The sequence below is a fragment of the Peromyscus eremicus genome, chromosome 18, assembly GCF_949786415.1.
Source record: "Peromyscus eremicus chromosome 18, PerEre_H2_v1, whole genome shotgun sequence".
In the NCBI taxonomy this organism is placed as follows: domain Eukaryota; kingdom Metazoa; phylum Chordata; class Mammalia; order Rodentia; family Cricetidae; genus Peromyscus; species Peromyscus eremicus.
In genome coordinates this window covers 16,550,472-16,578,459 of record NC_081434.1, presented here as the reverse complement: position 1 = coordinate 16,578,459, position 27,988 = coordinate 16,550,472, and the positions used below count along the sequence as shown (strand labels likewise).

Sequence of the window (27,988 nt, the reverse complement as noted above, 5' to 3'; positions counted from 1 at the left end):
ATCACCAGAGTAGGTCAGTTCGGGCTGTCTCTTGACCATTGCCAGCAGTCTATTGTGGGGGTATCTTTGTGGATTTCTGTGGGCCTCTCTAGCACTTTACTTCTTCCTATTCTCATGTGGTCTTCATTTACCATGGTCTCCTATTCCTTTTTCTCCCTCTCTGTTCTTGATCCAGCTGGGATCTCCTGCTCTCCCAAGCTCTCTTTCCCTCGACCCTCACCCTTCATTTCCCCCACGCATGTCCAGGCTGTTCATGTAGATCTCATCCATTTCTCCGTCATTGGGCGATCCCCGTGTCTTTCTTGGGCTCCTGTTTTCCAGGTAACCTCCCTGGTGATATGAGTAGCAGTCCAGTCATCTTGTTCCACATCTAGTGTCCTCCTATGAGTGAGTACATACCATGTTTGTCTTTCTGAGTCTGGGTTACCTCACTCAGGATGATTTTTTCTAGATCCATCCATTTGCCTGCAAACCTCATGATGTCATTGTTTTTCCTCTGCTGAGTAGTATTCCATTGTGTATATGTACCACATTTTCTTTATCCATTCTTCAGTTGAAGGGCATCTAGGTTGTTTCCATGTTCTGGCTATTACAAACAATGATGATATGAACATAGCTGAGCAAGTGCCCTTGTGGTATGATGGAGAATTCCTTGGTTATATGCCCAAGGGTGGTATAGCTGGATCTTGGGGGAGATTGATTCCTAATTTTCTAAGAAAGCGCCATATTGATTTCCAAAGTGGTTGTACAAGTTTGCATTCCCACCAGCAGTGGAGGAGAGTTCTCCTAGCTCCACATCCTCTCCAGCATAAGGTGTCTTCAGTGTTTTTGATCTTAGCCATTCTGACAGGCATAAGGTAGTATCTCAGAGTTGTTTTGATTTGCATTTCCCTGATAATTAGGGATGTTGAGTAATTCCTTAAATGTCTTTCAGCCATTTGTTTCCTCTATTGAGAATTCTCTGTTTAGTTCTGTAGCCCATTTCTTAATTGGACTGTTGGGCATTTTGATATCTAATTTCTTGAGTTCCTTATATATTCTGGATATCAGTCCTCTGTCAGATGTGGGGTTGGTGAAGATCTTTTCCCATTCTGTAGGCTGTCGCTTTGCCTTGTTGACCATATCCTTTGCTCTACAGAAGCTTCTCAATTTCAAGAGGTCCCATTGATTGATTGTTTCTCTCAGTGTCTGTGCTACTGGTGTTATATTTAGGAAGTGATCTCCTATGCCAATGTATTCAAGACTACTTCCTACTTTCTCTTCTAGCAGGTTCAGAATAGCTGGATTTATGTTGAGGTCCTTGGTCCACTTGGCCTTAAGTTTTGTGCATGGTGATAGATATGGATCTATTTGCAGCCTTCTACATGTTGATATCCAGTTATGCCAGCACCATTTGTTGAAGATGCTTTCTTTTTTCCATTGTACACTTTTGGCTTCTTTGTCAAAAATTATATGTTCATAGGTGTGTGGATTAATGTCATGGTCTTCAATTCGATTCCATTGGTCCACATGTCAGTTTTTATGCCAGTACCAAGCTATTTTTATTACTGTAGCTCTATAGTAGAGCTTGAAGTCAGGGATCCTGATGCCTCAAGAGGTTGTTTTATTGTATAGGATTCTTTTGGCTATCCTGGGTTTTTTGTTTTTCCATATGAAGTTGAGTATTATTTTTTCCAGGTCTGTGAAGAATTGTGTGGTATTTGGATGGGGATTGCATTGAATCTGTAGATTGCTTTTGGTAAAATTGCCATTTTTACTATGTTAGTCCTGCCTATCCATGAGCATGGGAGATCTTTCCATTTTCTGACATCGTCAATTTCTGTTTTCAGGGACTTCAAGTTCTTGTCATATAGGTCCTTCACTTGCTTGGTTAGTGTTACCCCAAAGTATTTTATGCCATTTGTGGCTATTGTAAAGGGTGATGTATCTCTGATTTCCTTCTCAGCCTCTTTGTCAATTGTATATAGGAGGGCTACTGATTTTTTTGAGTTGATCTTGTATCCTGCTATGTTGCTGAAGGTGTTTATAAGCTGTAACAGTTCTTTGGTTGAATCTTTGGGGTCTCTCAAGTATAATATCATGTCATCTGCAAATAGGGAAAGCTTGACTTCTTCCTTTCCAATTTGTATCTCCTTAATCTCCTTATGTTGTCTTATTGCTCTGGCTAGAACTTCAAGTACTATATTGAATAAGTACGGGGAGAGTGGACAGCCTTGCCTCATTCCTGATTTTAGTGGAATTGCTTTGAGTTTCTCTCCATTTAATTTGACGTTGGCTGTTGGCTTGCTGTAACTTGCCTTTATATGTTTATAATATCCTGATCACTCTAAGACCTTTATCATGAAGGGGTGTTGGATTTTGTCAAATGCCTTTTCTGCATCTAGTGAGATGATCATGTTTTTTTTTTTCTTTGAGTTTTTTTATATAGTGTATTACATTGACGGACTTTCGTATGTTGAACCACCCTTGTATCCCTGGGATGAGGCCTACTTGATCATGGTGGATAATTGTTTTGATGTGTTCTTGTGTTTGCCAGTATTTTATTGAGTACTTTTGCATCAATGTTCATGAGAGAGATCGGTCTGTAGTTCTCTTTCTTTGTTGTATCCTTGTTTGGTTTAGGAATCAAGGTAATTGTAGCCTCATAGAAGGAGTTTGGTAACGTTCCTTCTGTTTGCATTGTGTGGAACAATTTAGAGAGTATTGGTATTAACTCCTCTTTGAAGATCTAGTAGAATTCTGTGCTGAAACCATCTGGTCCTGGGCTTTTTTTGCTTGGGAAACTTTTAATGACTGTTTCTATTTCCTTAGGGGTTATTGGACTATTTAAATAGTTTATCTGGTCTTGATTTAACTTAGGTATGTTGTACCTATCCAGAAAACTATCCATTTCTTTTAGATTTTCCAGTTTTGTGGAGTAGAGGTTTTTGAAGTATGACCTGATGATTCTCTAGATTTCCTCAATGTCTGTTGTTATGTCCCCCTTTTCATTTCTGATTTTTTTTTTGTGATTTGGATGCTCTCTCTCTGTCTTTTGGTTAGTTTGGATAAGGGCTTGTCTGTCTTGTTGATTTTCTCAAAGAACCAGCTCTTCGTTTCATTGATTCTTTGTATTGTTTCTATTTTATTGATTTCAGCTCTCAATGTTATTATTTCCTGGCATCTATTCCTCCTGGGTGACTTTGCTTCTTCTTGTTCTAGAGCTTTCAGGTGTGCTGTTAAGTCACTAGTATGAGATTTCACCAACTTCTTTATGTGGCATTTAGTGCTATAAGTTTTCCTCTTAGCACTGCTTTCACAGTGTCCCATAAGTTTAGGTATGTGGTATATTCATTTTCATTGATCTCTAGGAAATCTTTAATTTCTTTCTTTATTTCTTCCTTGACCCATTGGTGATTCAGTTGAGCATTATTCAGTTTCCATGAGACTGTAGGCTTTCTGTAATTTTTGTTGTTGTTGAAATCTAACTTTAAACTGTGGTGGTCTGATAGAACACAGGAGGTTATTCCAATTGTTTCGTATCTGTTGAGATTTGCTTTGTGACCAAGTATGTGGTCAATTTTAGAGAAGGTTCAATGGGGTGCTGAGAAGAAGGTGTATTCTTTTTTGTTAGGATGGAATGTTCTGTAGATATTGATTAAGTCCATTTGAGTCATGACATCAATTAAGTCCTTTATTTCTCTGTTAAGTTTTGATTTGGGAGATCTGTCTAGTGGTGAGAGTGGGGTGTTGAGGTCTCCCACTATTAATGTGTGGGGTTTTATATGTGGTTTAAGCTTTAGTAATGTTTCTTTTACATATGTGGGTGCCCTTGTGTTTGGGGCATAAATGTTCAGAATTGAAACTTCATCTTGGTGGATCTTTCCTGTGATGAGTATGTAATGCCCTTCTTGAACTCTTTTGATTGATTTTAGTTTGAAGTCTATTTTGCTGGATATCAGGATGGCTACATCTGCTTGTTTCTTAAGACCGTTTGATTGGAAAGTCTTTTCCCAGCCTTTTATTCTTAGATAGTGTCTATCTTTGAATTTGAGATGTGTTTCTTGTATGCAGCAGAAAGATGGTCTTGCTTTTGTATACATTCTGTAAGCCTATGTCTTTTTATAGGTGAATTAAGTCCATTGATATTGAGGGATATTAATGACCAGTGATTGTTCATTCCTGTTATTTTTTGGTGGTAGTGTGTGTGTACTTCTTTTCTTTGGGGTTTACTTCTGTGGCTTTATCTATTGCCTGTGTTTTCGAGGGTGTATCTGACTTCCTTAGGTTGGAATTTTTCTTCTAGGGCTTTCTGTAGGGCTGGGTTTGTGGATAAGTATTGTTTAAATCTAGCTTTGCCTTGGAATGTCTTGTTGATGATTGAACACTCCGTCTATGGTGATTGAAAGTTTTGCTGGGTATATTAGTCTAGGCTGGCATCCATGGTCTCTTAGTGTCTGCATTACATTTGTCCAGGACCTTCTGGCTTTCAAAGTCTCCATTGAGAAATCGAGTGTTATTCTGATGGATTTGCCTTTATAAGTCACTTGGCCTTTTTCCTTTGCTGCCCTTAATATTCTTTCTTTATTCTGTACATTTAGTTGTTTAATTATGATGTGGCGAGGGGACTTTTTTGGGGGGTCTAGTCTGTTTGGTGTTCTATAGGCTTCTTGTATCTTCATAGGCATTTCCTTCTTTAAGTTGGGAAAGTTTTCTTCAATGATCTTGTTGAATATACTTTCTGTGCCTTTGAGTTGGTATTCTTCTCCTTCTTCTATCCCTATTATTCATAGGTTTGGTCTTTTCATGGTGTCCCAAATTTCTTGGACATTTTGGTTCATGACTTTGTTGGCTTTCGTGTTTTCTTTGACTGATGAATCTATTTCTTCTACCATATCTTCAACACCAGAGATCCTCTCTTCCATCTCTTGCATTCTGTTGGTTATACTTGCATCTGAAGTTCCCAACCGTTTACTCAGATTTTCTATTTACAGCATTCCCTCTGTTTGTGTCTTCTTCATTTTCTCTATTTCCCTTTTCAGGTCTTGGACTGTTTCCTTCATTTGTTTCATTGCTTTTTCATGATTTTCTTTCAGTGCTTTATTGTTTTCTTCCAGGACTTTATTGTTTTCTTCTACTTTATTTGTCCTTTCCTCTAGTTTTTGTAGCGTTCTTCCCATTTTTTGTCTTTTCCTCTATATAAGCCTCTACCTTCTTCATGATGTTATTCATAAGGCTATTTTCTTCTGCTTCTTCCAATTTTTGATGTTCAGATCTAGATGTTGGAGGAGGGCTAGGTTCTGTGATGCTGTATTGCTCTTCATTTTGTTGTATGTACTTCTGCCTTGATGTCTGCCCATCTCCTTGTGGTTCGTTCTTGGTCTTATCAGCGCACTTGGTCCAGACAGAGCTGACAGATTCAGGAAGTCTCTCTCTCTTGTCCAGATGGGAGCTCTCTTGTCCATATGGGAACTCTGGGGCAGGATGCGAGCTCTTGTCTAGAAGGGAAGTCTGGGGGGCAGGATGGGAGCTGGGGGCCGGTCTCTAAGTCTCAGGAAGTGGCTGGGGTCTCGGGCGGATAGGCATGGAGGTTGTGGGGTCTGCTGGGGATCTTGGAGAAGGGGAGCCTTCCTGGTAGGGCTAGAAGAGAAGCTGCCCGGTGGCCAGAACCTGGGGCCACGTTGGGCAGGTCTTCCCTGGAGTGACTGGTGCCCAGGGATGGGATCTAGGCTGAGCCCAGACACTCACCTCTTGTCCAGAAGGGAAGTCGGGGGGCCAGGATGGGAGCTGGGGGACTCTAAATCTCAGGAAGTGGCTGGGGTCTCCTGCAGATGGGCGTGGGGGGCAGGGCATAGAGATTGCATGGTCTGCTGGGGGTCTTGGAGAAGGGGAACCTTCCTGGTAGGGCTAGAAGGGAACCTGCCTGGTGGCCAGAACCTGGGGCCAAGTTGGGCAGGTCTTCCCTGGAGTGGCTGGTGCCCAGGGATGGGGTCTAGGCTGAGCCCGAGCACTCACCTCTTGTCCAGAAGGGAAGTCCGGGGCAGGATGGGAGCTGGGGGCTGGGGGCTGGTCTCTCTTGCACCTCTTTATAAAGTTGGATCTTTGTGTCTTGTAGAAATACACACAATGTTGAAATTTTGTCAGCATTTCCTAGAAATGTCTATGTGTTGATACTGTACTATATATGTATAGTAGAGTGTTCATATTCACATTATAAATTTTCCATAATGCATAAAAACATTTGACTACATTTAAAATAGTAACTAATATACTTAACAGAGTTAAATCCATAAAATTCAAATATAAACTTTTAAATTGGAAACTTTTAAAAGTATTTATTGGCCATCAATGTTTATTGTTTTGGGCAGTTTCTTCATTTTATTGATTGATTTACTGATGGGCAGTTTTGCTTTGTTGCTGTTTAGTTCTTACATTTCTGCATAGTTAGTTTCTAGATATTAACCTCTGTCTGCAGTAGTTGGTGAAGAATTTCTCCTATTCCATGGGCTGTCTGTTCATTCCACTGATGGTTTCCTATGCTTTTTAATTTTAAACAATCTTGGTTATCAATTCTTGGGGCCCCTTTATGTGTTATTAGCTGTTCAGAAAGTTCTTGTTTATGACTATTATGTCAAAATGTGGGAGTGGGAAGAAGTGAGGAAATGTGGGGCCCAGCAACAACAAACTATGTTTGAAATGCCATAGTGAAACTCAGTACTTGATATATTACTTTAAAATATGTTAAAAACAAAAGCATTTGAGCATTAAAGAAATCTTTATAATGAACACAAATCAGTTTGATCAGGCACTTTCCAAAAGGATAATATAACTTGTCACAAGAAATCAACTCCAGAGTCATAATTGAGTACTATTTTTATTGTCAACTACATTTGAAATTGTCTATTTTTATTGAACAATTGCCACTATTGAAAATAATAGAAGCAAGCTGTCTCAATGGGAAGACACTTATATTGCCTTTTAATTACAATGAGAACTTCTAATCAGGAAGGCTATTTCTGTATTAGTTCTATAAGAGTTATGATTTAAAGAAACATTTATTAGAACTTCCTCTGTAGTTACTGGACATTTCATTTTCTGAGAAATATAATCCAGTATAATTCATGCATTTTCCACAGAAGTGAAAAGATGTCATTACAATTTCAAATAAAATTTGAAATGCTTTATTAAAACAGTCACATTCATGATGTAGTTCTGAAGGATGAAAGGTAAAAAATGAGCTGAGAGATAATGGCGTTAGAATCTGTTAAATTCTGACAGGGGGTGTCTTAGTTTGGTTTCTATTACTATGATAAAGATCATGAGCAAAAGCACCTTGGGAAGAAAGGGGTTATTTGGCATAAATATCGCAAGTCACAATCCATTGGGGAAAGCCGTTGCAGGGACTCAAAGCAGGAACCTGGGTGCTGGAATTGAAGCTGAGGTCATAGAAGAATGCTACTCACTGGCTTGCTCCTCATGGATGTGCATGAATTTTTAAATAACCCAGGGACACCTTTCCAGTGGTGGAACTGCCATATAGTAAGCTGTATTTTCCCATGTCAATCATTAACCAAAAAATGCCCCCACTGACTTGCCTACAGGCCAATTTGATGAAGAGAATACCTTAATTGAAATTCCTCCAAGATATGTCTAGATTTGTGTCAAGCTGACAGAGCCAATCAGCACAGAAGACTGAAACAGTGCTTCAGGGCAGTGTAGCAAAGGAGCGACAGTAGAAAGGTGCTAATAAAATGTTTCAAAATCGAACTCAGTGGAGATTATGCACATATGTATCATCCTTGATTCCTAGGTTTCGTTTTTCTCTCTAGTTACTGAAATTAGACAAAAATTTCCAACCAGATGGACAGTTTTTCATCATATTTTCATTATCGTCACCTATTGTTAAAATCCTTTTTATAATATTGAGGGATTTTGCAATTATCTAGCTTTTGTTGTGATGTTTTAAAATTTATCCAAATCAACAGAATGAATTTGAGAGGGGGGAATAGTAATAGAAAGTGAAAATGAACTCATTGGCAAGTTGAAGAAATGTAGGCATACATGATCAGTCTTGCCTCACCATCTCATTTTTTCTGCTCTTTCTTATCTGCCTAGACATGTCCAGTATAAATTATGAAGGCATTTGTTTTAGATCTGGCCCATTGGATTGCTGTACTGCCCAAGTGTATAATAAGAATTCTAAGGCTTTCAAACACTTCATATTGGCTACCAATGATTGCTTATTGAATGGAAGTTTCAGCTATCTTCAGCCCACAAGTGACAATCGATTGCCTGTCTTCTATTTTACCCTTCTAGCACTGCCCCATCATCATCTCCAGCCCATTACTACCACATGCCTGCTGCCCTCACTCTCTGTATTAATGGTCGTCATTATCTGTGGGGTAATTGCCCTTCTAGAGTCAGACAAAGCAGGCTGTGAGAATGGGAAGTCCTTTTATTTGGCCACAATAGAAGCTGAGGTATAATACATAAGTTGAATGTTTAATTACGTTATCGTTCCTAACTCATACTATTTAACTCAAGCCAGAGTTTTAATTCAATTCTATTGCCTGTGATTTATTATTACTTGCATGCCAACATTTCACCAGCTCTAATGATGCCACATCTGATCCTAACTCCTTGTCCTCTCTTTCAGAATCCTTCCTCCATTCTGTGTTCCCATCTCTTTACTCTCTAATACTTTTCTGTTCCTAGAACAACCTGAGACATTGTGTTCTCTTATTCTCTCTTAGACCATGGAACCCACCATCTGTTTTGTAGATGAAATATGTCTTACTACAAAATTCAGAGGTTAAAGCCATAAACCATTGTTACTGTATTTGGAGATAGGATCTCTAAGGGCAGAGTTAGATTAATGAGGTCACAGGAAGACTATCCAAGAAGGCTGGGTCCATACAGGAGGAGGAAGAGATTATGGAGCACTCATCCACTGAAATAAGGAGACAGGGAGAAAGCAGCTATTTGTAAACCAGGAAGTGACTTCCCCTCTCGCCACACCTTCTATCAGCTTCAGGACCATGAGAACATAAACTTCTGCATTTTGTTTAAGGTGGTATTCCATGACGGCATCCTAAACACATTAATAATCTGGTTATAGCTTATTTTCCCTTTTTTTTAGCCTTAGTGCCAAAGTGAAAGGGCTTTCTTGAGATTATCTTTAGTTGGTATTACTTTCTGCCACCATTTCTGAGAAAGAGACATTTTTTTCACTTTCTGGCCTGCTGTTACGTTCATCTTACCATTTTAAAACTTCCTCATTTGAAGTAACTTTCATTCCTATGGTCAGTGTGTAAATTCAAGGTCCTCCATCTTATTGAAATTATTCAAGAATTTCTCAGTCTCCTTCATTCTTTTTTGTTAACAATAGCCTTTTCCAACTAGGTTACTTTTAGATTTTATTTTCTTCCATTTTACCCTGTGGTGAGATCCTATGGTCTTTGAACATAGGTTTCCAATCCTACTGGGTAAGAATTAGGGTAGGGTACAGGATACAAGTTAACCAACAAAGCAGAACACAAAGCATGATTTCGAGTCACTATTCCACAAGGACCCTTTCCATTAAAGGTAACCTAGACAGAATGGTCACGAAAAAGATAAGGATGCCTCTCAAGGTCAGCAGCCACATCAATGTCTGCACAGAGGCAGCTGCAAGTACCCATAGAAGTGTCTGGAAAACCATGAGTCACAAATTGCATCCCATCCACTAGATGAGAGTTATCAGCTAATGAGGTCTGAGTCATGTCAGCAAATCAGCTCTCCCATCACTACTACTGCAGGGAGAAAACGTATGAAATTCCAGGAAAAAGAAGTGAACAAAGATTTACAGAGGGAGACCTTAAGGTCTTGATTTTTGCCTTGTTAAACTATATTATATATGAACATGAATCTTAAAATTATTTTTCATATATATATATATATATATATATAAAATCTTTTTGGTCATAAAAAATTAAGTCCGATTTTTCCTCATACTCTTCAAAGCTTTAAAATTGTTTCATGTATGGTCAAGTTGATATATATTTAAATTAGTTAATTATTATTGTGTGTATGATGTGTGTGTGTGTGTGTGTGTGTGTGTGGTTGATATATTTTTAAATTTGTTAATTATTATGTGTATGGGGTGTGTGTGTGTGTGTGTGTGTGTGTGTGTGTGTGTGTGTCTGCATGCCATGGAGTATATAGAGAGGTCAGAAAACAACATTGTGAAGTAATTTCTATGCTTTTGTCTTTAGACTAGAGTAGTAATTACACTGGTTTAGTAAAGTGGTGGTTGTCAGTTCTTCTCCAAGATCCACTAGTTCACTAGTACAACTTCTGTACCAAAGGCCGAGTGATCACTCAGGGAGAGGGACTGACAGAGTGTAAGAGCCAAATGAACAGGAGGTTCAGTATCTCCCAGGAAGCTCAGAAACTACACACATAAAAATATTGCCAACAGGACTGCCTACACAGGAGCTGAACAAGGAGGACACCAAAAGTCATACTCATGTGGAAGGTAGTGGGAGTTGCTTCAAAGTCCTCAGTTCTACATAAAGATGTGTGATCTCTGTATGTAACATTATATAGACTGGGACATATGTATTTATATATTTAGAATATTTACATAACACACACCAACCCACACAACATACACACACACACACACACACACACACACACACACACACACACACACATATCAAGAATTAATGAAAAAGTCCATGAATTTGGAAGAGAGCAAGGATGATTACAAGGGAGGGCTTGGAGGGAGGAAAGGCAAGGAGGAAATGATGTAAATATAATCTCAGAATATAAAAAGTTATTTACAAATATGATATAAAACATCAGAACACACAATCTACCATAGACCTTTTTTTATTGGATTCCTATGTGTAGGAGCATATATATATATATATATATATATATATATATATATATATATATATATATATATATATATATATATCTTCTTGTGCTTTTTATGGCTCTTTTCTTCTGTTTGTTTTGGGTTTATTTTATAATTATTCCTTAGATGCCTGGTTTCTTTCCTTTCTTTTTCTCTTGTATTGAAAATAGATTTTTTTCCTATGATATATCATGTTTTCTCCTCCCCCAGCTCCTCCCAGTTCCTCCTCACCTCCTTTCCCATCAGGATCCATATCTTTTCTGACTGTCATTAGAAAGAAAGATTGACATCTAAGGAATAAAAGTAAGATAAAATAAGCTAAAACCAAGACAAACAAGGCAGACTGGGACAAAACAAACAGAAAAAAAAAGAACCAAAGAAAAAGTACAAGGAACACATGAGACAGAAAAGGTGTGGATTCAGATGGGAGGGGGGTTGGTTAGGATCTCTGGGAGCTGCGGGAGGCCAAACCATAATCAAAATATATAATATGAGAAAAAATACATATTTTCAATAAAACAAAAACCAACCAGTCCAACAAAACCCAAACATTTCAGTGAGAAAAACTGTCAGAACATGAAACTAATGGGATGAAGCTCTAGGAAACTGACTGGTGAGACTCCTACAGATGGAGAAACCTCTAGTTATTTACTGATTTTAGAAGTGTGAACATAAAAGAGCTCCATTCATCCTCTGGCAAAAGCGCTGCAGTGGATAAGCTGAACAGAAGCTAGCTGCTCTGTATATGGAAGCATGAGTGGAGACTGGGCTAGTCTGATGATTTCTTCAGCATTTTGTCATCCTCATTGGACTTACTTTGCCTACCCATTTAAAGGCAGTTGGTTCTCTCTTTTCCCCCTCCAAATAGATTATATATTTCTCACACGTGGGGATTCATCTTGGTCTTCCTAGAACCTTACAGTTGAGAACCTTTACTTGCTTGTTGGAAAATACATATTCATCAAATTGCAGACTTTCACGTGACCTGTGATGATATTTACAATTCCGGCATGGTGGCAGATGTTTGTGGTGCCCTGGCTTCGGGGGTAGGCACAAGAATGATCACAACCTTGAGACTTCTTAGTGAGACCCTGTCTCAAAACATTTCTCTCCAAAATATTATAAAAGAAAATTAGAAGTTTGCTGAACAGAGAAGAAATATAATCACATGAAATATTTTTTTTAAGAATCCCATGAATCCCTTTCTGACCTCTAGGGATGAGGATTATTTTTTTCAGTTCTAATCTTTTCAAAAGTTTATTGCATTTAAAGAAATATTTACATTTGTCAAATCAAAAATGAAAAAAAAAGATGGTCTGGTATGCAATAAATTATTGAATATCTTGCATGACTGATTTGCTTAGTATTCCTAAAATTTATCTTTTTTTTCCAAGTAAAGGAAAACAAAAATGAGAAATCAAAATAATATAGCACAAAGCTTAAGATCTCGTCATTGTCAACAGAGCTGAAGTCTGAGAAGAAAGAAATGAATTATTTTTTTGTTTTGTTTTGTTTGTTTTTTAAATGTACAGGAAGCCCTAAAGGACAGATAGTTCACAGTCATTTGCTCTCAGTTAGCCAAGAGCATTTCACATCAATTTTTAAAGAAAACTCTTTGGTATTAAGACTGTAGCCATTCACATTGTGGGAGTCATTTCAGAGAACGGATGGCTGACTCTATGTTTGAGCATCTACATGTGGAAAGAGACTCTGGCTCTCCTTGAGGGTCAGCTCTGAGCAAGCCCAAGAGCATATTAAATGCAGTATTTTCTAGCTTTATTAAATATTCAGTAGTTTTCCTTCTGTTACCTCTGTATCAAGGGCAAGGCCTCTAAACCTTGTTCCTGAAGCTCTGAAACGAGCTAAATAATCTATGAAAACATCACTTCTTCCACCAGCAAGAGCATAGAGGTTAGAATGGAAAATATAAAGGAAAAGGAATGATCCAGCTTACACTTGTCCATTCATAGGTTATACAATTTTCCAGTCTTTAGTGCCCAAATATGTACTTTATTTTACCCACACATTCATTTCCTTAGTTGGCTCCACATATGGGAAACAAGCATTTAATTATTATGCATTTACTTTATAAGGACTTTGAAGAATCCATAAGATGGTGAGGAAGAAACGCTTATGACTTTCTCATTTTCCCAGTTTTATTATACCTTATCTATCAATAACCAAAGTTTAATATGTGTGTCTTTGCATATGTGAAAAAGTACTGTTTACACAAATAGTCTAGCATTTATGTTCAGTAGAGTGAAAAATTATTGCTTAAAAAGACACATTTAGAGATAATAGAGATGTTATAAAGCAGACAGCTTTATTCTACTCTCCAAACCTCAATTTCATTCTCTGTAAGATGGTATTAAAGCAATTTGCTATGCTCTTTGTCCAGAAGATTTAATGAAATAAAAGTTTATTATATATATATATATATATATATATATATATATATACACACACATATATATGTTCTTTGAGTTTTGCCTATTAATATTATTATTAGTATCACTTTCAGAATTTAAAAATGCATTTTGGTTTTTAACATAATTCCTTTTCTTGTATCAAGATAGCATTTCTACTGGCATTGTAAACTTATTCCTAGCTTCTTTTACATTTTTGGATTGTCTTTACCAGTGGCACATGCCTGAATTTTTAACTTTCCTGATGCTCTTAGTTCAACAGACTGATTTTGAGGAAATTGGTCAAGAGCAATAACAAATAATACATAGATACTATGGTTCTGTGTTAGGTTACATTAAAAGGAGTATTATTTTGACAATTCTAGTCATAGTATTCAGGAGCATTTGACATTCAGAAACAGGATTATTTCCTACTAATGTCTGAAGTTTAAACCCAAAAATGTGATCAAACACTGACATCATCTGTGTAGCTTTTCTGTTAGAATTAACACATTTAGTTGTAGGAAAGACAAAAAAAATGAAATATTGTGATGACTTCTGATGATCTCTAAGTACTGTTGTGTGCACAGTAATGTGTGTGTATTCATGTACTTGCCACATACACTTCTGAGTACCAAGTAGGTTTTTAATCGTTTGAAATCTGTATTTTATTTTACTTTACAAAAGAAAAAAAGTGGATTATCTCATTCAGTGAGCCTCTTCATATCTTCTTCCAGACTTTGCATAGTATGACATTGTGCCTCCTTCCCTCAGGAGGTTAAATGTCCACCTTTCACATCTCTGGCATTGACTTGTCTAGAAACACTGACAATGTCCCATTCTTATTTACTTTGTTCTACTTTGCTTTCCACAGCTTTTATTTTTCTTCCCGTGACTTTGTTTCCTTTATTTCCATGAGCCTCCTTAAAAATCTATTTGGAGGAAATGCCTAGCTGTGAAAAAAGGAAGCAAGAATGAATGTAGTTTTATGCTTGACATGACGGAAACCTTTAGCATCATTTCTCAGTGCTTACGAGCCTCAATGCTTTTAGCACATAAGTAAATTAAAGTTACTCTGAAAAAGCATAAAAGTTATTAAAGAAGAAAAGATAATATAGCAGAAATGAATGTTGCAGTAGAGAGAGGAATGAAGAGCTGACAAAAAGAGCTTGCTTGTGTCTTTTTGATTAGGGACCTTTTCAATGATCACTTGACTTCTGAGTTGAATCTTTAATTCTGTATGTTTCTTTGCTAGCACACAAAGCAAACAGCTGTATTTAAAAGGAAAATAGAACCATATGTATATGACTGGTACATCGTGGAGATGGTGATATTCACAGTGGGAAGGGTAGATTAAGAAGGTCCATGTGAAGAAGTATTTTGAATAATAGGTAAAGGATATTATGGGTTAGCAAGTAATTAGAAGCTATTAAACTATTTTGAACAGATGGACAGAGTCACATTTGTTTCTTTAAAGGGGCGATTATTCCAAGTAATGAAGAAAAGTTAATTAAAGGCAAATTAAAAGCTAAGCCCTTGGCTCCAGGAATGGAGAAAAAGGGATCATGATGTCATAGATATTTAGAGTCAGAATTTACAGGATTCAGTGATTCAATAGATGGAGGCACTGAGGGAATAAAATGAGTCGTTGTGTCCTTTTGGCTAATTGGAAATAGAGTATACAAAACAAGAAGAAGGTATGATGAAAAGCATATAGTGAAAAAGCAGACTTGAACAATACATTAGGAAGTGTGCTTTGATGTTGATCAGAATTTCAGTACAAAAACGTGTGAACACCATTTTGATTGTCTTCATATTGCAGTGAGTAATGTGAAGGGTGTTATTGATTTGGAAATAAAGATTATGAATCACAAACACAAAGTATCAGCTGGAGAGTGACATTTTAGTTGCTATTGGTACATTGATGGTTGCTGGACTCATAGAAGTAAATGAGATCAATTCATTTCAATAAACCCCAGTATTTGGGCAGTGGGCCAAATTTGTTGTCTATTCAAAATTCCTGTGAGTCTTAGAATTCCTTAGATTAGAGCCCAAATTGTTCATGTTTGTGAAATGTTCTTGGCAAAGTAAGTGCATATTGTTTATAATCTAATAAAGGAGTCATCTGTGTTGCATATGTCCTGGAGACATTGTGAGCCAGAAGAGTTAGTCCTCTTATTAATTTATAAAAGTTCGGGGACTCAGTGGTTTTCCTGAACTAGAAATTGCCCAGTGATATAAGCATACATATTTTCAATTAAAAACAAAAATCTTAAATAAAATTAAAAATTAAAATCTTAAAAAGAAAACTAATTCTGAAAAAGAATGGCATTATTGTCTACTTTTTCAAATATCTTTCTTATTTGGCTTGATACAAGACAATTATTTTAAGATTCTTTTGCCTGATTCTGCAGTCAATCTGTTGAGATACCATATCCCAGAGCACTAAAAAAATTCCACTGTAAACTAGTAAGGCAATGAGAGGAAAATTAAATATCATTTCCTAGTATTACTTCAGTACTATTATTTGTGAACCCCAGAAAAGATCTAAGGATCATTAGCAGTCCACAGACCACAGTTCCTTATCTGTTGCTCTAGCTAAATTGTGAAGGTAAGCAATACTAAGGCCCAACTCCAGTGCATCTCCATTGCATTGCAAACTGATCCCTTCTGGATTTTAATTAATATGCTTCTTGTAACCAGATTCTAATTTCCACAGCCTATATTACTGCTTTTGTGTCATACCACAAACTTCCCTGTGTCTCCTGGGGAGGATTACCAAGTATATGAAAAAGTGTGCATGGCTTTCAGTCAGAGCACAAAGTAAGACTGTAGTGTCAGCTAACCCCAGACACAAACTAGCTAACCCCCCACACAAACTAGCTAAACCCAGACACAAACTAGGATGCCTGCTGGAGTGTAGCAGAATGGACAGGGGGTCCTCACTTGTACTGACTAGCCAAGGGGGTACATGTCTACTACAAAATCCAAAATCCAGGCTTCAAATCCTAGATTGTGATGGAATAGGTGATTTCATCTCAAGACAAACTGAGTCACTTAAAACACAAGTTCACGTATTTTATTAAAGACAGAAATTTGGAGTGGCATTTTCCATAACTGAAATTAGAAATGGAAAGTCTGCCTTATGTCATGAATTTATGAAATGTAGCTTAAATCATACTTAGAAGTGAGAAGTGGCATTTTTTTACTTTCGTATAGATAAACAATAAAAATTAATTTTGTAAAATGTGTGTACAGAAAAACATTTTAAGTCTTATCATGAGATTTACAAAACTAAAATTGCTCTGTGTATTGTAACTGATGATTCTCAATGTTGGTTACATGACAATATTCTGGCATTTATTGCAATAACACTAATAAATCATGCAAACTTCCCTTGCCTATATCTTCCTAAATAATACTTAGATGTGAACAGACTTTAAACAATTAGGATTTTCTTAAAATTAGACTGAAATAAAAATATAAAGAGAATGTTGTATATTAATATTGGACAAAAATATTTAAAAAACAGAGTAAAAAATAGATTATTAGGGCATACATGAATGTTAATGGTCAAGTCAATACGTAACAATATTTTCTTTTTTGTGTAATGGATATTAAATTATGTCATATTAATTTGGAGGCCTATATTCATAATATAATAAATTCTTTATATAATCTGAACTTGTATATTATATGTCATGTATAAAAAGGTATATGTATCACATGTCATATACATGCTTATAAATAGATGCCTGAAACTTCATCATCCCCACTGATGTCTGAACCTTATAATCATATGCAGAGGCTCTACTGATGTGCGATCAGCTTTCCTCACTCTAATATAGTCCTATGAATTCACAAAAACCTGGGGTTCTATTTTTAAATGGGAGAAAGGGATGATGCAAGCTTGATGTCTCCAGTCTGAGAAGGAGCTCAGCCGTTCTCAGTTCTCCATGGGAACAGGAGATTTGATGCCTAGTTACTTCTGTCTGGACGACTCTGAAGGGTAGATTCACTAATGAAGGAGATGTGCTTTGTCGTCTTCTAGGCCATAGCACTGTGAAAAGCACAATGCTCTTGTTAATTATGGCAAAGCTTGTGCATAAGACTTGAATAGGTACACAACCAAGAGCTTCTAATGAGTTTAAGAGGCTGTAGGAGCAAAGAAAAAAAAAAAACAAAAACTCTGCTATATAAGTTTTGACTAATAAAGCCAGAAAAATGTTCACAGTAATAGGTTTTCAAACACTAAATATAATATTCTTTTAGTTATTGTCTTATTAAAATTTTATTTTAAAATTAAACATATGATGTGTGATTAAAATTTTTGTATGAAGATCTAAATTGAGACAAGAGTCTCCACTAGCAATACCCAATCCAATGCTGCTGCCTTATACCTATATATGTAATATTATACCTATATATAATATTCTACTAGCAATACCCAATCCAATGCTACTGCCTTATACCTATATATATAATATTATACCTATATATAATATTCTACTAGCAATACCCAATCCAATGCTACTGCCTTATACCTATATATGTAATATTATACCTATATATAATACTCCACTAGCAATACTCAATCCAATGCTACTGCCTTATACCTATATATGTAATATTATACCTATATATAATACTCCACTAGCAGTACCCAATCCAATGCTACTGCCTTATACATATATATGTGTATATATATATATATACACATATATATGTATATATATACTGCTACTAAAACACAGTATTTCTGTTTATTTGTTTCCTTAGGTGTACATAGAGAAACAGAGTTAGACTGTATATTATTGTCCCATCTGTTTTTATTTTAACACTATTATTTGGGACTATTTCATTTTAATACATGTTAACCTATGCCACTATTTAATACTATATTATGGGTATACCATCAACTCGTGCATCTGTGCATCTTTCAAAATACAATTGCTAACTAATTACATCTTCTTATACATTCATTCTTCCTGTGCTTTAGTATGGACATTTAGTACAATAGATTTCTTAAAGTGCAAATATTGTATCTGGGTCTTCATGAGCATCTGATACCTTGGTCCTGAATGTTCTTGCTCTTCACCTGTCTTTATGTCATTTATTTAAGAAAGAAAGCAATGAAAATATAGTAGAAGCGTGGTATCCCAGTTTGAAAACATATAATGTCCTTAGATCATAAATTAAAAGTGGATTTATTTAACTTGGAATTAGCAAGTGAAAAATTCTGCATTACATATTAAAGTCACAAAGAAACATCTCCCATAATGTTAATTTTCAAGCATTAACTTGCCTGATTGACTTAATAAGATTGATTTTATTTTCTTCATAACAAGTTTCCCTTTAAGGTTTCTTTCTATGATAGGTCAAGTTTTCTGATCAGGAGTTATTAGGTAAATGAGATGACAGATTCTGCTTTGGGACTATTGGGACCCTAGCATAGTCCACTAATATATTAAAAAAATCTATCCTTTTATTGAGTCAATATCAGAAACTGAATAGTTACTTCATGCTTTTGGCCTGGTGAGGACAGAATGTATAAATTCCTTATTTGGAGAAAATTGTTTTTAAGCGAAATTTAAAAAAAATGTGAAGAAATCACATCAATGAACATAGGTTATAGGAACAAAAATAAGAGACACAAATCAACTGCAAAGCTTGATATTTGTGAGTAAGCTATAGAACCCAATTTCATTTACTTTGATACTAATGGGAAAGAGAAAATTATGAAAATAAGAATAGAATCTCTTCTCAAAAATCTCTTTCTAAATATATAGTGTGTGTGTGTGTGTGTGTGTGTGTGTGTGTGTGTGTGTGTGACTGTTTGACTTACATAAATTGATATAGTCCATGCAATGCCCTGACTCTGAGGACTCACTTATCATGACGCTAACAGAAGAAGAAGAAGAAGAAGAAGAAGAAGAAGAAGAAGAAGAAGAAGAAGAAGAAGAAGAAGAAGAAGTATCCACTTTATGCAGCTAACCATGGACACTATACCCATTAGAGTCACAACTCATTTTTTTAAAAAAGCATAATGCCATTCTGAAACTTCCTGGAATTATGCAGCAATTCTCTGAATTCAGTCCACATGACACACCTTGTCTGAAAGCTTTCGAACCCTTTAATTATTTAACTTGTGTAATTTTATTTCCATTTAATGTCTTGGGAGTCTGTGGTGTGATCATGATGGAAAGGCAAAAGAAATGGCAACGTGATGCCGCCTGGTTCCTCTGTCAGACACATTCTATTAGCAGAATGGATGGGGGGGCACTGCTGGCAATATTTGGGGGAAAAATGGACCTCTTTGGTTGGCTTCTGTTGTAAATTTGACAATTTCCTTCAATTAGTTTATTAATTTCTGTTAATTTTAATTAGCATTTTTACCCCCAAAGAAATATAATTGCATCTTATTTTTTCTCATTTATTTATCCTCTGACAAGTTCTTCCACCTGCATTTTCATCTCTGCTAACCATCTAGGCACCAATGACCATTCCAGGAGTAGGAGATTAGAAAATGGATATGACATAATTCCAGTTAATAATGACTCTGCAGCTCAGTGAAGGAGAAAACCAAATTATCTCCTCCCCAATTTCTTTCCTTCTAATTTGTTTTTCTTAATATTCACTCTAACTTCACATTTGACCATTTCAGCTCTATTCAGTGAGCCAGAAAAGAAGACATTTTCTGTACCAGAAGAGCTTAAAATAAAGTTCAGATAAATCACGTCAAGTTGTTACTAATGCAGCCAATGTTTGCCTCTGGGTGATTGCAATCTTCAAAGCTCCTAGCATCACCCATTCGTTTGATATGTAAACTAAATTGCTAATAAACCAAGCTTCTCTTCATCCCACAGGAGACAGCATACGCATTCCTCTTAAGATTTTCACTGATGTCAAACTTCTGATGACTTCTACCCTCACTGAGTACTCTGCTCTGTGTTTGAACCTCTCTGGCTGTCTTGTCTCACAGATGATTTCCACTTTTGGTCTTCACATGGGCCAATGCCTTTATGATTTAAAGCATAATTAATAGATTTTGGCTAGTGGTAAACAGAGGTGGTGTTATCTTACGCTGCGATACTGTCCTTGCCTGTCCAGTGTTCTGCTGGTGAACCTGTGCAGGTAATTGTTTGAGTCACACCATCAACTTCTGCTCCTCCTTAGAAGTTTTGCCTTTTTCCTCCCTTCTCCAACTTCAGCTTTTACCTTCTTAAGCATCCTCTAATCTCAAGTAGGTAGAAGACAATCTCTAACTCCTCTTATGTCATATAGCACACATGTTCTTTCTTATAACTCTCACATTTTAGTTCATGACTGGTCTCTAACTTTGAAACAATTTTAAAAAATTGTTTATCTTTCTGACTTTATATAAACATAACAATTATCTACTTCTGAAATAGATGTCTCTTTTTTTAAATGCTAAAAGCCTTAGCTTATTCATTTATTTTTATTTATTTATTTTATTGAAATAGATTCTTCTCTCATGCATTACATTCTGACCATAGTTCCCCCTCCCTCCACGCTTCCGAGCCCCTCCCCACTTCCACTCCTCTCTGTTTCCTCTTCAGAAAAGAGCAGACCCCTAGATACAGCCAAACAGAAGAAAACAAGACAAGGCGAAAGCACTCATATTGAGGGTGGACAAGGCAACTCAAGAGGAGGAAAGGAGTCCTAAGAGCAGGCAAAAGAGTCAGAGACACACCCACTTCCACTCTTAGGAGCCCCACAAAAAAACAACGAGCTAACAGACAAAATATATACACAGAGGACCAGTGCTGTGGATATTTGTATGCTGTGAATGTGTTGCTCTGATTGGTTAATAAATAAAGTGCTGATTGGCCAGTAGCCAGGCAGGAGGTATAGGTGGGACAAAGAGAGAGGAGAATTCTGGGAACTGGAGGGCTGAATCAGGAGATGCTGCCAGCCGCCACCATGAGAATCATGATGTAAAGTACCAGTAAGCCATGAGCCAAGTGGCAAGATATAGATTTATAGAAATGGGCTAATTTAAGATATTAGAACTAGATAGCAAGAAGCCTGAGCCATTAGGCCAAACAGTTTAAATAATATAAGCATCTGTGTGTTTATCTGAGTGGCTGTGGGCCCGGGTGGGACTGGAGATAACTCTAGCTACAGACTAGGTACAGACCCAGACAGGCCCAGTGCTTGCTGCTTCAGTCTCTGTGAGCCCATGTGAGCCCTGCTTAGTTGATTTGGTGGACCATGTTCTCCTGGTGTCCTCCATCCCTTCTGCCTCTTAAAATCTTTCCTCCTTCTCTTCCATGGGGTTCCCTGATCTCTGAAGGGAGGGACCCAAAGGAGACCTCCAATTCTGATTCTGTTTTCCTGCAAAATGTTGGGCTGTGAGTCTGTGCACCAATGACAATGGGACAGGGATTTCTGTGTGAGTACAGCAGACGATCATTAGGAATCAATGTTTTACAATGTTAGTAATACCATTCTCTGGCAGATTTACAAAGTACCTAAAAGTGAAAGCTACACATAGCTATGATACAGCAATAAAATATGATGCAAAATACAAAATTATGGCATGGTCCAGCTGAGAAGTCCTAGGCCCAAGACTCAATACTGAGGACCCCAAAGGAATCACTCCCCCAAAAATCAAATGGGAAAAGAATTTGTGAAAATCAAGATAGGGACTCCAAACAGACTGACAGTTTTGGGGAGATGAGGAAATAGTCCTGTGTTGGTATTTATGAGCTTTAAGTGTCAGTATCAAGAGGAACAAGCAGTCTTGGTCAAACTGTGATCTGATTGATCATAATCATCTCAGGATTGGTCATGTAGAACTTATTAGGAGCGAAGAAAGTTGATGAAATCTGTATAGGGATTTCAGCTCATCACAAGAGTTTCGTAGTCCACCCCTGTTGTTCCTGGAATCCAAGGTGACTGAAGAGAATGACTCACATGGAAAGAGACATGAAGGCAGTGATGCTAAACTTCCATCTTGCTTTTAGTTATTACTTGAGCATCTGCAGATGCTTTCGGCAGAAGCATCTTCTAAATTCTTATTATAGTTGTTTAATAGTTTTTAACCTTTGTGTTTATTTCATGCATATGGGAGTTTTGGAAGCATATATATCTCTGCACCTCTAACCAAGTTCCTCTAGAAGAGCATCCAATGCTCTTAACTGCTGAGCCACCTCTGCAGCCCCTTGTTATGGTTCTTAAAATAATGGTGACACAAATATCGATAGCTGCATGCAGCAAAGGCTTGCAGAAATAGCTGCTCGTCTCCAAAGCTTTATGTTTTAAACTTGTTTGCATTTATAGGTTGTTCAGATGTCTTATTTGCTCAAAAACTATTTTTGAAGAAAAAGAATTACATCAAAGTAGATATAAACATCCAGACATGCTTCTATTGAGCTGGTAAATATTTATCAGTAAGCCCCTAGGGAGTTTTATTTAAGAATATGGATGGATGTTTGTAAGTTGAAAACTCTTCCAACTCATTAGATAATTTGTTTTATCTGTTTTCTGAAAAAAACACACAAGAAATTGGTTTTTGATTTTAATATGCATATTAATCACCTAAGAAGCTTGTTAAATGCAGATTTTCTCTTCCGGCAGAACAAAGTCTGATATCTCATGGTGGTGGGGTGTAAAGAATTCATACTTTTGTATATTCTTCAGTGGATTTTGTTGAATGGAGCTTTGTTCTACCCTCTTCTAGGAGCAGGATGGTCAACTTAAATTGTTTCCAAATACAACTGCTTCAACGCACATAAAAACAGTATTCTAGAATAGCATTTTGAGGTAATAATTGTATTTTAGAGGGTTTACTAAAATACATCTATGTTTTAAATTTAAAAAATCACGATAGTATGCACTTTCTGCTTTTATATCGTCTCAACTTAGTACAGTAGTTTCAAACAAGTAAATCATATAGAATAACGAGCTCAAAGTAGCACTATCAGTAATTAAGTGTCTCTAAAGCTATAGTTCTCAACCTTGGGGTTGTGACCTCTCTGGGAGTCAAATGATCTTTTCACAGGGTTTGTCTAAGACCATCGGAAAGCACAGATGTTACAATTCATCACAGTAGCACAATTACAGTTATGAAGTAGCAATGCAAATAATTTTATGGTTGGGGGGTCACCACAGCATGAGGAACTGTTTTAAAGGCTCACAGCATTAGGAAAGTTGAGACCCACTGATCTAAAGTCACTTTATAGCCATGTTTTAATACCACCAAGGTGATACTTCTGCTTAATAATATTTCCTCAGAGAAATAGATTAATCTTTACAAAGACAGTCTGTGTGGTAGATGGGGTTTATAAATAATAGTCTATGCACTGTTGGCAGATTTGGAAAACCTGCAGCTCTGTGGTGTTGCAACCAACCATCATTTGAAAAAGAAAAAAAAATTAAAACAACTGGCTTGAGATGTAGCTTGATAGATAGAATTCTTTTTTACCAATCATAAAACCTCAAGTTTGATCTCTACTACTGCAAATCCATACTTGGTGGAGTATGCCTGTAACCCTAGCATTTGGGGGTTGGAAGCAGGAGAACCTGGAGTTCACAGTCATCATCACACACATAGAGAATTCAAGGCTAGCCTGAGCTATGATATCCTTTCTCAAAACAAACAGCCATAGAATGATTTTTTTTTAAAAAATGCTTCTTACATGGTTTTAAAACTCTTGCCTTTCTATACAGTTGACTTCTGCTCATCCCTCATTTATGTCTGTGGACAAAGGTCTCAGGGACCCTTCATCCCAAGTACAGTCCACATTTTATCCTTTCAAAATCTCATCTATTTTTGCTTTACTGAATTTATGACAACTACAATTATAAATCTTTTCTGTGATTAATGAATTTTATGTCTGTATCTTTGGTGCCCTGTGAATTAATGAAACAGTAGATTCTGTTTCATTAACTGCTATTAAATTAAAGCTTGACCTGAGGCCTGGCAAGGAGAAGCATCTAATATGCTCTATGCATGCATTAATGAATGATGGTATAATAGAGAAATGCCAAATTATAAAAATATCAGCAATTTTTTTGACAGACATCAATGCTTATTATAGAACTGTTTTGTTGTTTGGATATGGCAGGCACACTAGGACTGTCTGAAAGATGAAACTGTTAGAATGTCTCATGTAATGATGACATTTAAGACCACAGAGTCAACTGAAAAAAAGTGATTACTGAAGATCAGTGTAAGCAGACCATCAAACTACAGCTTAACTATTAGATCATAGACTTTGCATGCTAAAATATTATGCCTAATCTGAAAAGCTGGAGACAGAATGGCCTTGTGGGGACTGTGGGAGAGTGGGTGGGGGAGAAGAGTAGGGCCATAGGCAAGGTTCTAATAACAAAAGTTTTCAAATTTAATCAGAAACAAACACATCTTTCAAATCTAGAGCTAAAATAGGGGTGCAATTCTGAATGAATTACCACTTGCAGAACTACAGCACATCATCATTTAGTGTATGTAAAATTGTAATGATACTAAGTCTTACAACTGACAGAACAAGCTGTGTATTTATTTGAACATGAAATGAAAAATTGAAATGGAAAAAGTTAGTGTCTCAAATGCCTCTGTAGAACTGAACAGTTGGACTATAATCCCAAAACCAAGGGTGCTTGGAAGATGTGCATAGGGGACAGGCCAAAGCTGTAGAAGTCACACTTCTTCGATGTTATAAGATGAATGTGCTCAGACTACATAGGTAACTCTTTAATTTGGGGTGGTTATCTAAGGCAGACAGTCACAGTCCTGATTAGTCATTTTGTGATGTCCTCACAAGCTTATTAAATTCAAAAGAGGGAGGGGCTGTTTTCATGAGACAGAGCTCAGCCCTTCTCAGTGGCATCCATGCTTGAAGAGCAGATGTAAAGAGACAGATTGGATATTGGAAATATTCCCATTATTTCCAACTAAGAGACTCCTGCTTGATTACAATTTCTTTTTCCTGGTGACTCCACTGTTTATCTAAGAAAGGAACAGCTTGCTCATTCAGCAAGTATGGCTTCTGAGATATTAGAAGAATAGTACAAGAGAATAGTAGAAGTCTCAGCCATTCTGCAATGCCTGCTGTGAAGGACAGCAGTGCCCTTCATTCCAACACCTGCATTTCAAATATTCAGATCTGTAGTATTAAGAACTGTGTGACCCTGGTCTAAGGGAAGAGATTTCAACAATTTGTATTCTTCTTTTTGGAATTTGATAACTTTAAGGCGTGGAAGCTTTGGCTGAATTTGTCAGGTTATTGTCTGCACCTGTCACTGTATATAAACTGACTTAGGAAAAAGGGATGTGAATGCTCCTGACCAATTCCTGAATTGTAAAATGGGGATAGTGGTAGTGTAGCTGGAAGTTTTCCTGTGTCCTGCTCGGCCCAAGGTGGGTACAAATCTTTCCTACTCCCCCAAGTAAACACACAGAGGCTTATATTAATTAAAACTGCTTGGCCATTAGCTCAGGCTCATTATTTACTAGCTCTTACACTTAAATTAACCCATAATTCCTATTTATGTTTAGCCATGTGGCTTGGTACCTTTTCTCAGTTCTGCCTTCACTTCTTGCTTCCTCTGTGTCTGGCTAACTCTGCTCTTCCTCTTCCCAGCATTCCTTTAGTCTGCTCGCCCAAGGTATACTTTCTGCCTGGCTACTGGCCAATCAGTGTTTTATTAAACCACTGTACAACAGCATTATCCCACAGCAATTGTCTGCACCTGTCACTTTCTATGAACTGACTTAGAAAAAAAGGGATGTGAATGCTCCTGACCAGTTCCTGAATTGTAAAATGGGGATAGTGGTAGCGCTGCTATGCAGATCGATGTGGATCAGTTCAGCAGTGTGTGGTTTTAGCTAGAAGTATATAACTGGGAGTTCTTAGGACTAATCTGCATTTGTAGGTATGTATGCTTTTATATATCATTAACTGAAGAAGTAGAATCATTAATTTTGGAAAAAAATAGCTTTATAAGGTATTACTTCAGCATTTTCAAGTTCTTATTTTAAGCATAGGAAGATAATTGTATTTTAATTTGTCTCCCTAACTCAGTTTCTCTCCTTTAGTTCTTGCTGGTTGAGTTTGTCCCCTACCCAGACTTACTTAATTGGGCAGTCTCTACCTTCAATGTACTGTTGTACACTGCAAGTATTCTTTTCATGTTCATATTGTGTGATATCCAAAACATTTGTAGAAACCAACAGCTACATGTACCTGGCTCCTAAGTCTCCACCATTGTAATCTGACTTATATGTGCAGTTATAAACCTTTTTTAAAAAAATTTCCACGTCATATGCAATTGTCAAAATTAGAGCTATCGCCATAATTTTGTTTCATTTTTCAGAACGTTGCCATTAAAGATTGTGCTGAAATAATTTTCATGGTTTCTTCACAGTTTTCCCCCTTTCACACAACATAAAGCAAAGCTTTGTCTGTATGTGAGCAAAGACAAGCGTTTGGAGAACCATACAAGCCCACCCTGGTTAGAGTTTGAGAACCATCCCAAGTGAAATCCTCAACTATCCCATTATCCCTTTGGGTTGGTGGTGATCAGTGTCTTCTGGATTCAGATATAAGTCTATGCAGGTCACTGTATTTCTGTTTCTTTCTTTCTGCAGTTTATTGCTTTTGCTTCTTTATTCTTCATCTTGGTTTCCATCACAACCTTTTGCCTGGAGACACACGAAGCTTTCAATATTGTTAAAAACAAGACAGAGCCAGTCATCAATGGCACAAGTGCAGTACTCCAGTATGAAATCGAAACGGATCCTGCCTTGACGTATGTAGAAGGAGTGTGTGTGGTGTGGTTTACTTTTGAATTTTTAGTCCGTATTGTTTTTTCACCCAATAAACTTGAATTCATCAAAAATCTCTTGAACATCATTGACTTTGTGGCCATCCTCCCCTTCTACTTAGAGGTGGGACTCAGCGGGCTGTCCTCCAAAGCTGCTAAAGATGTGCTTGGCTTCCTCAGGGTGGTTAGGTTTGTGAGGATCCTGAGAATCTTCAAGCTCACCCGCCATTTCGTAGGTCTGAGGGTGCTTGGACACACTCTTCGTGCAAGTACCAATGAATTTTTGCTGCTGATCATCTTCCTGGCTCTAGGAGTTTTGATATTTGCTACAATGATCTACTATGCTGAGAGAGTAGGAGCCCAGCCTAATGACCCTTCAGCTAGTGAGCACACACAGTTCAAAAACATCCCCATTGGTTTCTGGTGGGCTGTGGTGACCATGACTACCTTAGGCTACGGGGATATGTACCCCCAAACATGGTCAGGGATGCTGGTGGGGGCCTTATGTGCTCTGGCTGGAGTGCTGACAATAGCCATGCCTGTGCCTGTCATTGTCAACAATTTTGGAATGTACTACTCCTTGGCAATGGCGAAGCAGAAACTTCCAAGAAAAAGAAAGAAACACATTCCTCCTGCTCCTCTGGCAAGCTCACCTACATTTTGCAAGACAGAATTAAATATGACTTGCAACAGTACCCAGAGTGACACGTGTCTGGGCAAAGAAAACCGGCTTTTGGAACATAACAGATCAGGTAAGGCACGATTTCAAATGCATCCGTGGAATACTTTGTAGATGAGTGTATCCTATAGGTAGAAGGTAGCTGTGCTTGTTTTCTGTAAATATACATGAGTTTTCAGTTTTGCCTCCTTGTAAAGTGTGTGTTTGTGTGAGACTTGTAGGTAG

The 27,988-nt window shown here is 37.2% G+C and overlaps 1 protein-coding gene across 9 annotated transcripts in view; it reads left to right on the top strand.

The window, feature by feature from the left end:
• Nucleotides 1–27,988, top strand: part of Kcnc2 (potassium voltage-gated channel subfamily C member 2) — a 194,129-nt gene that overhangs the window by 157,151 nt on the left and 8,990 nt on the right. For all 9 annotated transcript variants that reach the window (XM_059245335.1, XM_059245337.1, XM_059245333.1 and 6 more), the window contains exon 2: nt 26,909–27,836. In XM_059245335.1, the coding sequence (XP_059101318.1) occupies nt 26,909–27,836 (928 nt within the window). The remainder of the gene's footprint in view (nt 1–26,908; nt 27,837–27,988) is intronic.